This window comes from Zootoca vivipara, chromosome 1 (assembly GCF_963506605.1).
Source record: "Zootoca vivipara chromosome 1, rZooViv1.1, whole genome shotgun sequence".
Lineage (NCBI taxonomy): Eukaryota > Metazoa > Chordata > Lepidosauria > Squamata > Lacertidae > Zootoca > Zootoca vivipara.
Genome location: NC_083276.1, coordinates 71,270,365 through 71,286,623, shown reverse-complemented (window position 1 = coordinate 71,286,623; position 16,259 = coordinate 71,270,365). Strand labels below are relative to the sequence as shown.

Below are 16,259 nucleotides of genomic sequence, written 5' to 3'. Positions count from 1 at the left end.
AATCCTTTGGGAGTGAGGGGGGGTGTTCAAAACATGCTGAAACTGTGGCTGATTCGTTTTCAGGTGAAATATCTTGAAAAACTGTTTCGATGCAAGAACATCCTGCTACTGACAAAGTTGAATCTTTATTGAGAATGACAAGATTGCATTCAAACCATAGCCTCTACAAAATGTATTGCATCTGCCTGCATTCAGAGGGTCTATAACTAAGTGAAATTTTGACCATCTTGGATCCAAAGAGTCCACGTGTGCTCTGGTGTCAGGATTTCCCCTTCCAGTTTCAGTTCCTGATGTGGCCCTTTGGGATTCCACCCTAAGTTGCAGCACAGAACGTGTGTGGAAGTTAAGCAATAGTGCAATCCTTTCCAAAAGAAAGTCCTATTGATATCATTGGAACTTATTGCCAGATAAATAGGCTTACAGCCTTGAAGTCTCATTTCACTGGAAGAATTAATAAGCAGTTGCGCAACTCTCTTCCATCGAAATCAATGGGACTGTAAAAAGTGTTTCATTGTGCATAATTTTACCTGGACGAACCCTAGCGTATTATAGCAGAAAGATAAGATTTGTGAGAAATAAAATGCAACAGAAGCTGATCTATGTTGTCCCCCTTTCACTGGAATTAATGGGAGGCTACAGGAGATCATAAAAGAAAATGTCGAGGCAGCGCGAGGCGACCGGGTAGGCGCCCTCCTTGCCAACAACGTTCTTCCTCGGACAACGCGTCTGCTGCGCAGGCCGGCCTTTCCCGCAGGGCTGCGCTGCGCCCTCTAGCGCTCGGCCGGAGTTCTGCGTCCTAACCTGCGCCCAGGACCAGGAGGAAACGGCACCCGCTGGTTGCACGCACCAACGAAGGTTCCCCGGGGAAAAGCCAAGCGAAGGTCGCTCTCCCCATTGCCATGGAGCGGAAGGTGGCCAGGGAATTCAGGCACAAGGTAAGAGAAGGGCTCTCGGCCCACCGCCTGCCCTACGGTCCCTGCGACGTCCTCGGGCTTCCACGCTAACCTCACTTTCCGCCTCGTAAGCGAGAGAAGCTGCTGCCGCTGCCAGCGAAGGGAGCGTGGGCATTTCGCTGGGACTATGGACTCTCGGTGTCAATTAACTTGGACCTGGCGGGTGGGGGAGCAGGGGGAGGGGAAGGGAGGGTGGCATGCTTCATTTAGCAGAAGAAAGTCCCCCCCCTTCTCTCTCCCAGGGGACCCGGTGTGTGTGGCGGATTAGGGTAAGATTCCTCTCGGCAGGAAGGAGCAGAGCCGTCCGGCCCCCCCTCGCCATGGGCTGCTCGCAATGTGCGCGCCCAGCAAACCTGCTTCTCTCGGGCGCCATCCATCTTTCTTCTACCGACCCAGACCTGCTGCCTTTCCCTGCGCCTCTCAAAGCAGGCGAGCTGAAGGCAATGGAAAGTTCACGGAGCTGACCTTGCCGTTTCTTAACTTTCTGGGCAGTCTTTACAACAATAATCAACATCACTACATATAGAGAGAGATAAATCGCTGCAGCATCATTTTAGAAAATCTCACAGAGCAATTTCTCAGGAAAGGAATACCCTACAAAAACAGTTTTTGCCGCCTCCTCCTCCTCCTCTCTTTAGTGTTTCTTTGTCAATGACCAAGAGACTTGGCAAGGCTAGGTGTATTGCATAATAGCTCTTTTGTTCTTACTCTTTTTTAAAAAGTGAAAGTGAGTAGCTGCCAGGCAGCAATGAAAAAATTCTTGACCTAAAAGTAGGCGAACACTTGTTCTTTAAACAAAATTTGACCACATTGAGAAAACAAAGAAACAAAAAAGATTCATGTGTTATTTGGCAGGCAAAACGATATGAAAATAGTCTTTGGCAGTTTCAGTGATGTGGGAGGCTGTAATTCATTCACACTGTAAGAGCGTTTTTAGGCATCATACTGGACATATATAGGCTGTGTCTAACTAACTTTGTTGGACCTGTTGAAATGAATGAGCTGAAATTAGTCATGGCCATTAATTTTAATGGGTCTATTCTAAGTGAAAGTTGTCCGACTCTTTGTGACCCCATGGACCATAGCACGCCAGGCACTCCTGTCTTCCACTGCCTCCCGCAGTTTGGTCAAACTCATGTTCGTAGCTTCGAGAACACTGTCCAACCATCTTGTCCTCTGTCGTCCCCTTCTCCTAGTGCCCTCAATCTTTCCCAACATCAGGGTCTTTTCCAGGGAGTCTTCTCTTCTCATGAGGTGGCCAAAGTATTGGAGCCTCAGCTTCACAATCTGTCCTTCCAGTGAACACTCAGGGCTGATTTCCTTCAGAATGGATAGGTTTGATCTTCTTGCAGTCCATGGGACTCTCAAGAGTCTCCTCCAGCACCAGAATTCAAAAGCATCAATTCTCCGGAGATCATGGTTCCATACATCACTACTGGGAAAACCATAGCTTTAACTATACGGACCTTTGTCAGCAAGGTGATGTTTCTGCTTTTTAAGATGCTGTCTAGGTTTGTCATTGCTTTTCTCCCAAGAAGCAGGCGTCTTTTAATTTCGGGACTGCTGTCACCATCTGCAGTGATCAAGGAGCCCAAGAAAGTAAAATCTCTCACTGCCTCCATTTCTTCCCCTTCTATTTGCCAGGAGGTGATGGGACCAGTGGCCATGATCTTGGTTTTTTTGATGTTGAGCTTCAGACCATATTTTGCGCTCTCCTCTTTCACCCTCATTAAAAGGTTCTTTAATTCCTCCTCGCTTTCTGCCATCAAGGTTGTGTCATCTGCATATCTGAGGTTGTTGATATTTCCTCCGGCAATCTTAATTCTGGCTTGGGATTCATCTAGTCCAGCCTTTCGCATGATGAATTCTGCATATAAGTTAAATAAGCAGGGAAACAATATACAACCTTGTTGTAAAAGTTAGCTGAATACAAACCATTAGCGGGGGGAGAAAATGAAACTCCAGTTTTGTTCATAATCCCCTTAACGTCTAAGATCCATTTATGTTTGCATGCATTCTTTTTAGGGATTAGCACAAATACACCAAATAATTGTAATTATTATTTTTATATTTGCAACCTGCTCTTCAATCAAGAGGTCCTCTGGGCAGTACACAACATTGTATTAAAATACAGCATATCAACATAAAAGCCATTACAATTAAATAAAACCAGTAACAGACAACACAGCAGTCCAGGAAAGGCCAGGTGTTATTAATCAACTCTCTTCTCCACTGAAGCTACCTGAGTCTCAAGTGACAGTAATGGCTCTATGAACCTTCAGAGGAAATGCAGCTCCATCCTCAACAGGCTGCCTTCTCAACTCTTTGGACCCACAATCAATACCAACCTTATTTTATATCTGTGCATATTTCTAGTAAACAAATAATCATGAAGAGCATTCAGCTACCCCCCCATTAACATTGATCTTCCCCCCTTTTCTGTCTGTACCAAACTCACCAATCTAGGATAATTTAGTCTCATTTTTAAGTTCCACCCAGTTTCATTTTAAAATTGCATTTGTACAGCTTAACTTCGAGTTATGTGTCTTATTGGGCTCTGCCTTTGCCTTTTTTGCAACCTGCTCATAAACACATTTCTCTAGAAATAAGCCTGTAATAATAATTGTTGTTGTTGTTTAGTCGTTTAGTCGTGTCCGACTTCGTAATAATTACCTGGGAATAAATAAATGGGAATTACTTATGAGTAGACACATATCAGATTTCACTGCCAGTTACCATTCACTTCAGTGGCATTATTTCTGATAAGCATATTCAAGACTGCTCCTTACATTAGCAGAAAGAAAACCTCACTCTTCTTTTGTCTTTCGTGGCTAAGAACTAAATTATCTAACAAAACATTAGGCTTAATTTCCTTCCCACCACGATAAATAGGGAAGCACTATCGTGAAATTAAATGGTGAGGTGAGGTTAAAATATTTTTGGCAGCTTTTAATAAAGGATCTCTGCTTCTGTAACTATGATTGTTTTTCATATCTGTTAACTATAAGTGTTGGACTGGGTTGCAGCAGACATATTGCACTCCTGTGTAACTAACATAATATTTATGGTCTTGTACCTTGTACTTGTGGCCTTTTATGATGATAATATTCATAAATCATTCTGAGACCAATCAGGGATGCCTGTTCTACTCTCACCACAGTTCCAATACCTTTGTCTATAAGCCATCCCAGCCTCTGAGACATACAAAGTAGAGCATGTTAATTCCAGCCAGATAACTAATGGCCCATTTAATGCAACTGAACAACAGTGCAATCCTCACTCGTGTTCTGTGCCACTGGAGGGAGTTAGGGTAAAGCAGATGGGACTCTTTCCTGGCAGAGGAGCTCCACTGCTGTGGAGGCTCTTTCTGCACTCAGCAAGGAAGGAAATTGCTTCCAGTGGTGGTTCTGTCAGTGATAGCCTGAGGAGAAGCCCAAATGGGTTGCCAATCCTTGGAAGCTGGTGCAGCGGACCTGAGTGAAGACTTGCTCAGTCTGGTCCACTGCCAAGGCTCCACCCCACCCCCTCCATGGCCAATTTGAATTGAATAGTTGGTGGGCACTCCCATCATTCACCGCAGTCGACCATGGCCAAAAGCAGTGGCCAGGGCTCTTCCCACCCTACCCCAGGGAACTCTGCTGGGCTGCAACTGTAACCCACCCCCGATTCTGGGTAAGCAGCTTTTATTGTGTCTGGACACATACGCTTGGATACCAACCTTCATTTTATGAACAGAGCAGAGCTCACATTTTATGGAAGGGTAATTTCTTACTTCCTCCTTCCCTCTGCAATCCGGGAGATACTTGGGAATGATGTGGGATATAGTACAGGATGTTAAAGATTAGGGGAGGGGTAGAAATGCCCACCCACGTGAATAGAGGAGAAACTTAGGATCCAAGCCATAGACTTCAAAATCTAGTCATCATTATTTATGTTCTTATTTTATGTGCTCTGCTGCTGGAAAGGCCAAGTGATGCCATACAGAACATTATTGCACAATTTATGTCCCTTCTACAAGTATTGCTCAATTTACTGTTGCATATTCAAAGTCACTAAATAACGTATACATATTCTGTTCATATATTTATGGGTGTTTTGGCTTTCCCATTTGTACGTCATTCTATTTAGAATACATAGTTCAGTGATATCGCATGAGTCCTGACAGCTTCTTCACTAGAGATTGGGGGGGGCAGGAAAAACAAACAACAATGAAGAAAATGGTTTGACAGTGTTCATGGAGAGTGTGTCTGCACTGTAGATTATTTTCCTATTGTCAGTTGTTCATTTGCATTGCTGCAGCAGTTTTGTATGGGGCTTACATGGTTCTTCCTTAGACCTTATTAGGAGCATCTAGGGCACAGGGCAGCTGCAAGCATTTAATTATATTCAATCAATGCAGGTGTTGGGAGGTCGGCTGCACCCACAAGACCCTCCTCCTTGTTCCATAGCCCCATCAAAAACTCATTGTCATAGGCAGCAACTTTAAGAAGAACACAGTTACACAGGGAGTTCCAGCCATGGAGCTTCACCATTATGTTTTGTGCTTCCAGTCTAAAGGACAGCTGTGGACAGTGGTCACTATAGCATGCTGTAAACAGTAAGTCCTATCCCATGTTTCAAAGCTCCTGCACAGCAGAGCTTGGGGGTCAGGATCCAGCTACGGTAGAGGTTGAAACCCATTGACTCCATGGCTACAACTTAATACAGCTCAAAGGAATGGGATGCAAGCAGGGGCGCAGCAAGGGAGGGGCATAGGGGGTGCTCCGCCCTGGGCAGCATGATCCAGAGGGCGCCGTGGCTGCTGCCCACCCACCCACCCACCCGCGCGGGGTGCCCCGCCCCCAGAACGCATGCCAGCCCTGCTACCGCCTGCTCTCTGCCCCTGGTGCCAGAGAATGAAGCTCCACCAGTGGATGCAAGAGATATATTTTCCATGAACACCTGTTTCAGCCCAGCACCTGTGTTTCACTGCTGCACTTATTCTTTCAGTTGAAGTGCAACCCCACCTGGGCAGAACACCTAATTCCCAGATGTACACTGTACAACTCTGTACACTGCCTCCATCTTGTCAGGATTCAGCTTCAGTGTATTGGTCCTCAGTCAGCTCCTGTATCCAGGCACCAATCCAGCACACACATAGCCTCATCTGACTCAGATGACAGAGAAAAATGGAACTGTCATTAACATACTGATGTCACCTCACTCTAAATCCTCTGATGACCTCACTCTACAGCTTCATATAGATGTTAAAGAACATGAGGGACAATATAGAACTAACTTTTTGTTACTCGAACACAAGTGCCATGGAGCCAACCAGAAATCTCCCACTGCAACTTTCTGAAATTGACTCTGAAGGTAAAAGAGGAGCCACCATGTCACTGTGCTGCCACTTCCCATCCGACAGAGTTGATCCAGCAGGATCCCACGGTCAATAGCACCAAAAGTCACAGAGAGATCAAGGAGAATCAACAGTATCACATTCCACTTGTCTCTCTCCTGGCAAATATCATCTATTATGGCAACCAAGGCTTCCTCTGTGCCAAACCCAGAACTAAACCTGGATTGAAATTCCTCCAGTAAATATGCTGGGGATTGCAGTACATGGCTGAATCATGCCCCATTAATTTTTTGCAAATGTTACTTTGCATGTTGCTTATGTAGGCTGAGCAATCTTCATTCTCTTTAGCTCTAAGGAATGAACCAATAGTACAGGATATGGTTTTGTATGCCATAGTTTCGAGCTTCATTCCCCAACAGCTCCAATTAGAAGAGTTATAAAGAGCAGGGCTGAGAGAGCCTGACACTTTGAAGACAAATCCTCAAAGTTAAAGAACATATTAGAAAATACAGTTGGCATCCATCTGTCTCAGGAGACAAGGGAGGCATGTACCTTTGGGGTTGAAAGCATGCTAAAGGTATCTAATTTGAGACAATATGCTTTGAATAAATTAACCCAATAAATTGAATTATTGGTCTTCTGAAGAGCATTGGATGTATTGCAGCATCTAATGTATTTCTCCATTTCAAGCAGGCTTTGTCTCTTGTTTTGTTTTGTTTTGTTTGTTGGCTTCTGGTCCCCTTGGGGTGTTGCCATTTCCATTTTCTGCTTGAGACCTGGGAGATCCTCTGCACCATCAGAATAGATGACACTGGCATAGATGGACTGATATACTGAGTCAGACCATATGTTCCTATGTTCTTCTGAGAATTGCCTTTGTAGCAACTCCAAAGCTCTTAGGAAAATGAGCACAGACATGATTGACTTTCACTGATGTGACAGCCACAGGCAGTGGTGGTCCTTTCTGATTACTAAAAGTAACTTGTTCTCCCATGATATATGTGGGCGCCGTGCTTTTATTTATTTTTGAACAGTCAGCAAAATTAAAGTCTTGAAACCTGACACCAATTTAAGTGAACATGTTGTGATAGACAGTGAAGAAAGAATAACTCTAGCAGCGAGCTCTCCTCTGTCAAGCTATTAGAGCTGCAAGGAGCAATCTAGTTTGCTGCACAGTGTCATGAGAAGGATGCTGGCATGTCTAGTTTAAAACCATTGAACTTTGTATCTAGATGGTTTTGGTAGAATTGTTTCTGGTTGTTCAGTCATGTGCTACATTAGCGAATGGCCTAAAAGGTTTCTGAAGATATTTATTCAGCAATTTAGTCATTATCAGGTAAGAGAATCAATATATTGCTCTGTGGTATGAAATGACTAGATTTTGGCACGATAATAAATTCCACAGGTGTAGTTTTTATTTCACATTCTTAAAAAATGTTGCTGCCTTTGCAAGAAGCCTCCTGTAAGCAGAAAGAAATACTGTATATTTAATTATAATATTTTGGTTAATAAGTTGGGGTGTATTCAGCTGTCACAGTTTGTGGTCAGAGTATTACAATGAAATTATCATCTTTTCCAGGTTGACCTGCTGATTGATAGTGAAGCAGAGAAAGATTATCTGTATGATGTGTTGCGGATGTACCATGAGTAAGTTATTCCTCCATACTAATAATTGATTTCACACTTCTGGCAGTTTGGCATTTGGTAGGAAGGAAGTTATAACAATAGAAATGTCTGCTCATCTTTAACCTGTAAAAAAAAATAGGCAGAGGAACTATTTAAGACTTCCTTTTTGCAAAATTGCTTCCGCATTTAACACACAACTAAGGAATAAGTAAGACTTTTTACAATGTTCCTGAATTATTCCCAAAGTCTTATTTCAAACTGTTATAATAAAGGAACGTTTGATAAAATGTCTTTCGGAAACGATTGTCATTAGGAAACTAAAAGCACATTTGAAAATGCTAATACTAAGATCCACTTCTTAACTTTACTTGATTCTGGTATTCTAGCCTTTGGTATTCTAGTCACATTTGAACAACTACAGTGCAACTCTATTTGTGTCTACTCAGAAGTAATCCCCATTATATTCAATGGGACTTGCTCCCAGGTAAACATTGTATAGGATTGCATCCTTTATTATTTTAACACAGAGATCATCAGCAATTTCTGTTAACATTTTGGTCATATACGCTTGTGTTTTTGTTAATACAATACTGTAAAACAATACTGTACAAACAAGATACAAATATAGTTTCTGATATAATTCCATTTCCACTGTATACTATTTTCACCCAGCGTTTCATCTGTACACTGTACTTTCACCTGGTCCATTTTGTTGTTGTTGGGGGAGATTATTTTTCCATTCTTCATAGATGAATGATTCTGGCCATTATCGTTTCTGGGCATAACTTAATGAATAGCATCATAGTGGAATGAAATGTAGACTTTTCAAGTTTCCATGTGCTCTTTGTGTTAAAGCAGAGTTTTGTGTAGCCTTGGCTACAAACCCGGTTTGGTTTCAGTTCGGGCTGTCTAATTGCTTCATCATTCATAAAGCATTGCCTGCAGCTCGTGACATCAGGAAGAATTCAGCGTAGTTAATTATTTAAAACTTCACTGGCGTTGTAAACCTAACACATACCTCAAGCATTTATATTTCCCACTCCACCACCCCCAAAGCTGGGAACTGTTGCTTACACTTAAATAAAATGTACAATATTGTTACAAAGGTATATGACTTTTTATGGTCCTTAGATTTCAAAGAAATACCCTAAATCCATTTTGCTAGATGAATATTTCATTTCCGCACGTGCCCCTCCAGAAACTAACACCGAGCACCTGTAAGTGTGTTTGTGTATATTATTCCCCTGTTACCCTTGCCTCTGTGGTCTTTTCGCTTCTGTTAAAATTTACAGAATAAGCTCACTGGGGCTTTTGTTTATGTTATTCTGTAAAGATATATAGTTTTATTATTTGTGTCAGGAATGGATCACATCCATGCTAAATGGTTCCTGCATTAATATGTATTCTGTGTAGAAACTTGTATGACACAGTACTATTGCCAGTTTTTCCCTCTGTCTTTCTGTTCTCATGAGAGAGACGTGTGCCTGTGACCACTTCATATATCTGTTGTTCTGGACTCTAATCCAGAAAAACGTATGCCATAATAACAAACAAATGCTTTTATATAAACATATGACTGCTTGCCATGGATATCTATAAAAATTTTGTGGGTTAAATATGCACTTAGATTTTTTTTGGCCATAATATAAAAATCATATAATCCAAAGCCAACACTGAGAACACAATATTTGTCAAACTTAGAAAAATAAGAAGACATTTGTTTATATTTTTAAAGATCACAACACATTCAGTTTGGCATTTCCTTTAATATTTGGTGATGTATTTCCGACCCTGGTGTGTATTTAATTGCCATTAATAATGTGTTACTTGTACATCAAGTGACATACTAGGGTGTCCAGTATCTTGTGATGACTGATGTAAAGAACACAAACAGATGGTATGGAGTTCTGCCTTTGTTTAGGCTAGAGTAACTCGGCTGAAGTCAACAGACTGCCTACAGATTAATTCTGTTATTTTCATAAAGTTGTTGTCATAGAATCCCGTTAAAATGTCAGTATGCATGTAATCTTAAACACTTGAAGATTAGCTGTGTCAAATACAATTGGGTTTACTCTTAAATAAGCATGCTCATGATCAAACTCAAGAACTTGTACACAGTACCATAGGAATGGGCAGTTATAACAAAAAAATGTGTATGCCATATGTTCAGATGCCTTTCAGGCATTCTGTGGATGCATTTGCTTTGTGGGGAGAGGGGAAGGGGATTCACACTAGGGACCCCCCTGCTGTGCCTTGACAACAGCCAGAGGTCTGAAAGATTCCTACTGTACATGCCTGTGTGTATACAACTTGTACATTCACAGGCTTCTCCAGAACACTAGAGGTTGGGGCCACAGATAGTGAGCACCATCTTCAGCACCACTAGCCATTGGAAGCATTGGAACCTAGGAAGTGAGACTATTGGTCCATCTAGCTCAGTATGGCCTGCACTGATTGGCCATGGCTCTCTAGGGTTTCATGCAGGGTTCTCTCCCAGATCATTCTGAAGATGTCAGGGGTTGAACGTAGGACCTTCTGTATGCAAAGCAGATAACTACCACTGAGCCCTTCCCCCATGTGTTCAGATGAAACTGTGATTAAAGTTATATAGCCTTTTCATAATGTTCAAGGGCTGGCAATTTTTTTCAGAATGCTGGCCATTTCATTTCCAAGTGTTTTCTTAGAAATGGTGAACATTAGTCCTCTGTGTGCAGTTTTGTATTGTGCATGTTGGACAAATACAGAATCACATAGCATTGGGGTTGTGTAATCCACATAAATTTGGACCAGGCATCCCCAAACTTCGGCCCTCCAGATGTTTTGGACTACAATACTCATCTTCCCTGACTACTGGTCCTGTTAGCTAGGGAAGATGGGAGCTGTAGGCCAAAACATCTGGAGGGCCGCAGTTTGGGGATGCCTGATTTGGACTAAAGCCTACACTGATCTTTTGTCTATTCTCATTGTAGCTTTCAAATATAGCCCTGCAGCATATTTTACTTTAACTCCATGAAGTTTATTCCATGAACTCCATTTAAATGCAGGTGCCTTATGTATCAAATCAGTGGATTTAACATTAGAAGCAGAAGAAGAATGACTCTTGGGGGCATGGGTTTTAAGGTAGCATCAATAAAGTCAGAGAGCATGATATGTTAAGTACATTGTCAGTAGTTAATTTTGCATTCTCCTTATAACCTTCTTCAACTTCATTTTGTAGATCCATGAATCTTCCAGTGTTGGTGGGAGATCTGAAGTATGTAATCAATGAACCAAGCCGTCTGCCCTTATTTGAGGCCATACGCCCTCTAATCCCATTGAAACATCAAGTGGAGTATGATCAGTTGACACCTAAACGATCTAGGTAGGTTTCAATGTACCTCCCTATATGAGCACACTTTTTTCTTTTTCTTTTTTGCTAATTATGAATTCTTACTCAAGAACTCAGCAAGCATACATAGGCATATTGATCAGTTATTTGCCCCAATCCTCACCTAACCTTAGGTGGCCCCCCTCTCCAAAATACCCTTTTCAGGATGCCTGCTGTTTCTGCAGCAGAAAGTTAATATCAGTTAATCAATCATAGCAGGTCTCCACCTGAAGTTCTTCCCCTTTTCTTCCTCCCTCATCCTGATAAGAAACAGGAGGCAGAGGTGCTCCCTCGGTCCTTACCCTTTGAGCCCAGGAGCCCTGCTGATTAAAGAGCTGTCGGTCTTTGGTTTGTGGAGACTGAGACTAGAGTTATTTTTTATATTTTAAGTGGGGCTCTTGTGTCTTTAACAGCTGCACAGCAGATAGAAGTTGAACAGATGCCTTTTCTAACATGGAAATGTGAATCATTTTTAAAAGCAATACCAGTTTCTATCTGTTGTGATCTGTTATAGGGGAAAGAGTCAAAAAAAGAGTGGCATCCTTATAAGAGTCTGGAGTACCCAGTCAGGGTAAGGGAGGAGAGCTAATGAAAGTTGGAAGTTGCTTCCTACTGCTCTATATAAGAGGCCTTCCCTTCCCTAAGACTTAGTTGCATGCAATGCAAATACAAGTAATTTATAGGACAAAGTAAAGTATAGGATAACACACACCACATTCTTCAGAAGCCTTGAAAATTGATACCAGTGAATGGCAGATGGATACATGGGACTGTTTAAGTAGCAACTGTATATTCTGTTTATCCTATTCCGACTTTTGCAGAAAACTGAAGGAGGTGAGGTTAGATCGTTTGCATCCTGAAGGACTTGGGATAAGTGTGAGAGGAGGTGTCGAATTTGCCTGTGGCCTTTTTATTTCTCAGCTAATGAAAGGTGGACAAGCAGACAATGTTGGACTTCAGGTGAGAAGGACATTCTGTCTCGTATAGCTAGAAAATATATTATGCATAGTCTAGTATTCAAGTTGGTGGAATTGCTGCTGCTTCCTGAGAAGGGGAGGGGAGAGGTGTCAGCAAGAGTGGTGCAGTGCAACACACAGCAATGAGCACTTTGGCTCTGCTAGTGTGTTTCCACTGTGCCAGCCTCATTGCTGCCTCTACCTCCCAGTAAGCAGCAGTGACATGAGCACCCCAGCATACCGTCCACTAGTAGTAAAATGTATGAATACTGTTTATCACTGTAAGCCCTTTTTGCCAGGAGGTGAGATTTGACCCCTTCAGGGCTCTTATATCCATTAACCATTACTCTACAAGCAATGGTATTGTTGCTGCTTACCAGAACCGGAATGGCTGAGTCACTACTCTGCACTTCATATTCCAAACTTCACATTAAGTTCTGGATTGGAGTGGTCCATTTATGACAATAAAGACTGTAGGAGGAACCTATGTTATGAACACTAACATACTTAGGAACAAGAAAACAGGCACAGGACCTGTTCAAACCTACACACACAATAAAAATGTGACTTTAATATACAAAAGGATTAGTCCTCCTCTTGCATATATTTTAAAGGAGAAAACTAGCATGTGCCCTCTGTAACTGACATGACACATTTTGAAACCAGTGAACTAAGTTTGTTGCTTCATAATGGATATTCACATGCATTCCTGTTTCATGAATGGTTTGAAAAAAGCTTAGATCATGAGCCAACCCATACTCAGAAATCTTCCAACAGATGAATAAGAAGGGAGGGGAAAATGTGGATCCGTTCCTAGACAAAGGGGATATATGAACAAAGACATCCCACACTTTCCTATTTTGACTTCGTTAAAGTATATCTATTTATACCAAACCAGTAATCTCATTTGCAGAAAATGTAGCTCTGCCTTCCTTGGTTTGTTGATATGTGATGTTAAGAATCAGCTTAAGATGCCTTCATAATAGTCTGTACAAGACACTTTCTAAAACTTTCTAAGACCAAGTGAACAAGGGGAGTTGACAGGCTGCTCATTGTTCTAAATTGCTGCCTCATGATAAAGCCAAATGCTTCTGAAATTTCACCCATCTGCATTATTTCACTAAATCTCCACACATTTTCCAAGCTAGAAAAAAATGTAGTCTGGGAAAAGGCATAATGATCTTCTATCATAATATCAGTTTCTGGCTCCTTTTTTCCCCTATACCATTTTGATCCATCCTCTTGACTATGAGAAATGAGGTAGTTTTCCCACCACTTAAAGTGTGTATGTGTGTCTGTATAATCAAGATACACAACTGAAACGTTTGTGGCATTGACCTATTTTCTTGTGATTTCTCCTTCTTCTTTTTCCTAAATGGATACAGTTTAGCCTTTTCATGCATTTCATCTGTCTGTTTTGTTGCTCTCACAGATACTGTACTCATATCTTTGGGGATTATGTTAACTAAAAAGGCATGGAGATTATTATGAATAATAGAAGTAAAGGAAACACTAAAAAAGTAAATCTGAAACCATCATGATTCTGCTCCATATACTTTAGTTAGTTTTTTTTAAAAAAAAGGTCCCCTTTTAATTGTAAAAACAAGGGAATGCATGAAACAATTTTCTATTTTAGTTCCCTGCTCCCTTGTTTTCAGACCCTTAGTCAATTCTTCTGTAATAACATACTGGTGCTTAATACATTGACAATAGGAAACAGAAGGGTTTTTGCCAAGTCTACATTGAACTCTATAGAAAAGCTAGCAAACATTTATTTCATGAAGGGTGTAGTTTGCCAATAATGTTTTAATGGCTATTATTGGAGCATTGCATACACACAGAGAGAGAGAGAGGGAGAGAGAGAGTGCAATTCATCCAACTTTTTTTGGTGGGGTGGGGTAGAAATTTGTCCAATTTTGTCCTCCTGTAGTGTGACCAAAAGCCAATAACCTATGTATGTTTTAGACAATATAAGCAGCTAGGATTTGTTCTTACACACTGACTGATATTTATACACTGGTAGTTGTATAAGTGCCAAATAGTGTTGGTCCACACTCACAAGGAGGAAGAAGAAGAAGAAGAGTTGGATTTGATATCCCGCTTTATCACTACCCGAAAGTCTCAAAGCGGCTAACATTCTCCTTTCCCTTCCTCCCCCACAACAAACACTCTGTGAGGTGAGTGAGGCTGAGAGACTTCAGAGAAATGTGACTAGCCCAAGGTCACCCAGCAGCTGCATGTGGAGGAGCAGAGACACGAACCCGGTTCACCAGATTATGAGTCTACCACTCTTAATCACTACACCACACTGGCTCTCAACTGCCTACTGTGGCAGCCTAATTTATGGAACTCCCTGCATATACAAAGCCTTGGCAATACTGTCTTCGATACCTGCTAAATACTTTTTGGTTTTGTTTAGGTTTTGTTAAGTCTAGATAATTTCAAACTCTTGATTTTATCTGGATTTGCTCAATTTTAGTACTTGTTATAAAGTTTGGTTTTATCAGTATTTTCCCATGGATATTTTATATTCTTTTCTGTAACCTGCTTCAACTATTTTTCTGATTAAATAGTAGATAAGTCTTGTTAAAGAGAGGAGTAAAAATAAATAAATGTGTAGAACCAGCCCCAAAGCCCAGCCACAACAAGATCAATCTCCCGCTGCAAGACAGTAGAGGGAGCAAGAGGGGGCCACAGGAGACCATGGAGACTGCTGGGGGTGGAGCAGAAGAAAGCATTATGCATGGATACAGTTTGCATTTGGAAAAGGAAAGAAAGAAGTCTGGCTACTTGCTGGATGGCAAGGAGCAGACTTGGGGAGAAAGTGAAAACAGGAATCACTCTGATTTACCTTTGTTACATAACTTTGTATTCAAATCTGATGCACTACATGGCATTTGTACACAGACAGTGAACAATAAGTAGGAAAGAGAAGCAAGAGAAGCATTATGGACATATTTGCCTCCTGAAGCTAACCTCTTCATGCAGAAAATTTTCATTTATGCTGGGGGTGAAAGGACCAAAGAGAGAACACACCCTCCTCGCTATCAATAAGGGATTGTACAGTTTTTTAAAAATTGCCCAGTAGGTGGAGCAAGCACATCATTCCTAATATCAGTGGAGACAATTATTTTATTCCACTATCTGCATGCCGTGCAAATAGTACTTTGAATCTAAACTAGAATCTTCTCCTCCCTGTAGAATTGTTGGCTGATCTTCTAGGAAGGGCTTTTGTGCCTTTAGCAAGTGCATGGTATGAATGAAATAATAAGCAACAACAAGGGGAAGAGCTGTAGAATTTGTATCAGTTATGCAGCTATTAATGGCACAGGATTCTTATCTGGAAACAAAACAAACAGATATTGACACTCAACTATGTTGCAATGCCCCTGTGATCTTTGCTCTTTCTCACTTGTGTCTTGTTGCAACTTTGTGCATCTACATCCAGGGTAGCTATCCCGCCCCACATCGTGGGGGGCTGATACTGGCCTCCAAGCACATTTTTCTAGCCTGCCCTTCCCTCAACCCTACTGATTCAGCAGTGGGGAAAAGTTAAAGTTAAAGTAGACAAAGTGCTGGGATGAAACCTTGGTAGCTCCCTCTTTATGTTGTTGTTTAGTGGTTTAGTCGTGTCCAACTCTTCGTGACCCCATGAACCAGAGCACGCCAGGCACTCCTGTCTTCCACTGCCTCCCGCAGTTTAGTCAGACTCATGTTCGTAGCTTCGAGAACACTGTCCAACCATCTCGTCCTCTGTCGTCCCCTTCTCCTTGTGCTCTCAATCTTTCCCAGCATCAGGGTCTTTTCCAGGGAGTTTTCTCTTCTCGTGAGGTGGCCAAAGTATTGGAGCCTCAGCTTCAGGATCTGTCCTTCCAGTGAGCACTCAGGGCTGATTTCCTTTAGAATGGATAGGTTTGATCTTCTTGCAGTACGTGGGACTCTCAAGAGTCTCCTCCAGCACCATAATTCAAAATCCTTTGGCGGTCAGCCTTCTTTATGGTCCAGCTCTCACTTCCATA

The 16,259-nt window shown here is 41.8% G+C and overlaps 1 protein-coding gene across 3 annotated transcripts in view; it reads left to right on the top strand.

Moving 5' to 3' along the window:
- Nucleotides 1-797: 797 nt before the first annotated feature.
- USH1C (USH1 protein network component harmonin) overlaps nt 798-16,259 on the top strand; it is a 56,091-nt gene continuing 40,629 nt past the window's right edge. For all 3 annotated transcript variants that reach the window (XM_035120330.2, XM_035120323.2, XM_060276016.1), the window contains exons 1-4: nt 798-935; nt 7,871-7,938; nt 11,135-11,278; nt 12,106-12,244. In XM_035120330.2, coding sequence (XP_034976221.2) covers nt 900-935; nt 7,871-7,938; nt 11,135-11,278; nt 12,106-12,244 — 387 coding nt within the window. In that variant the 5' untranslated portion in view covers nt 798-899. The remainder of the gene's footprint in view (nt 936-7,870; nt 7,939-11,134; nt 11,279-12,105; nt 12,245-16,259) is intronic.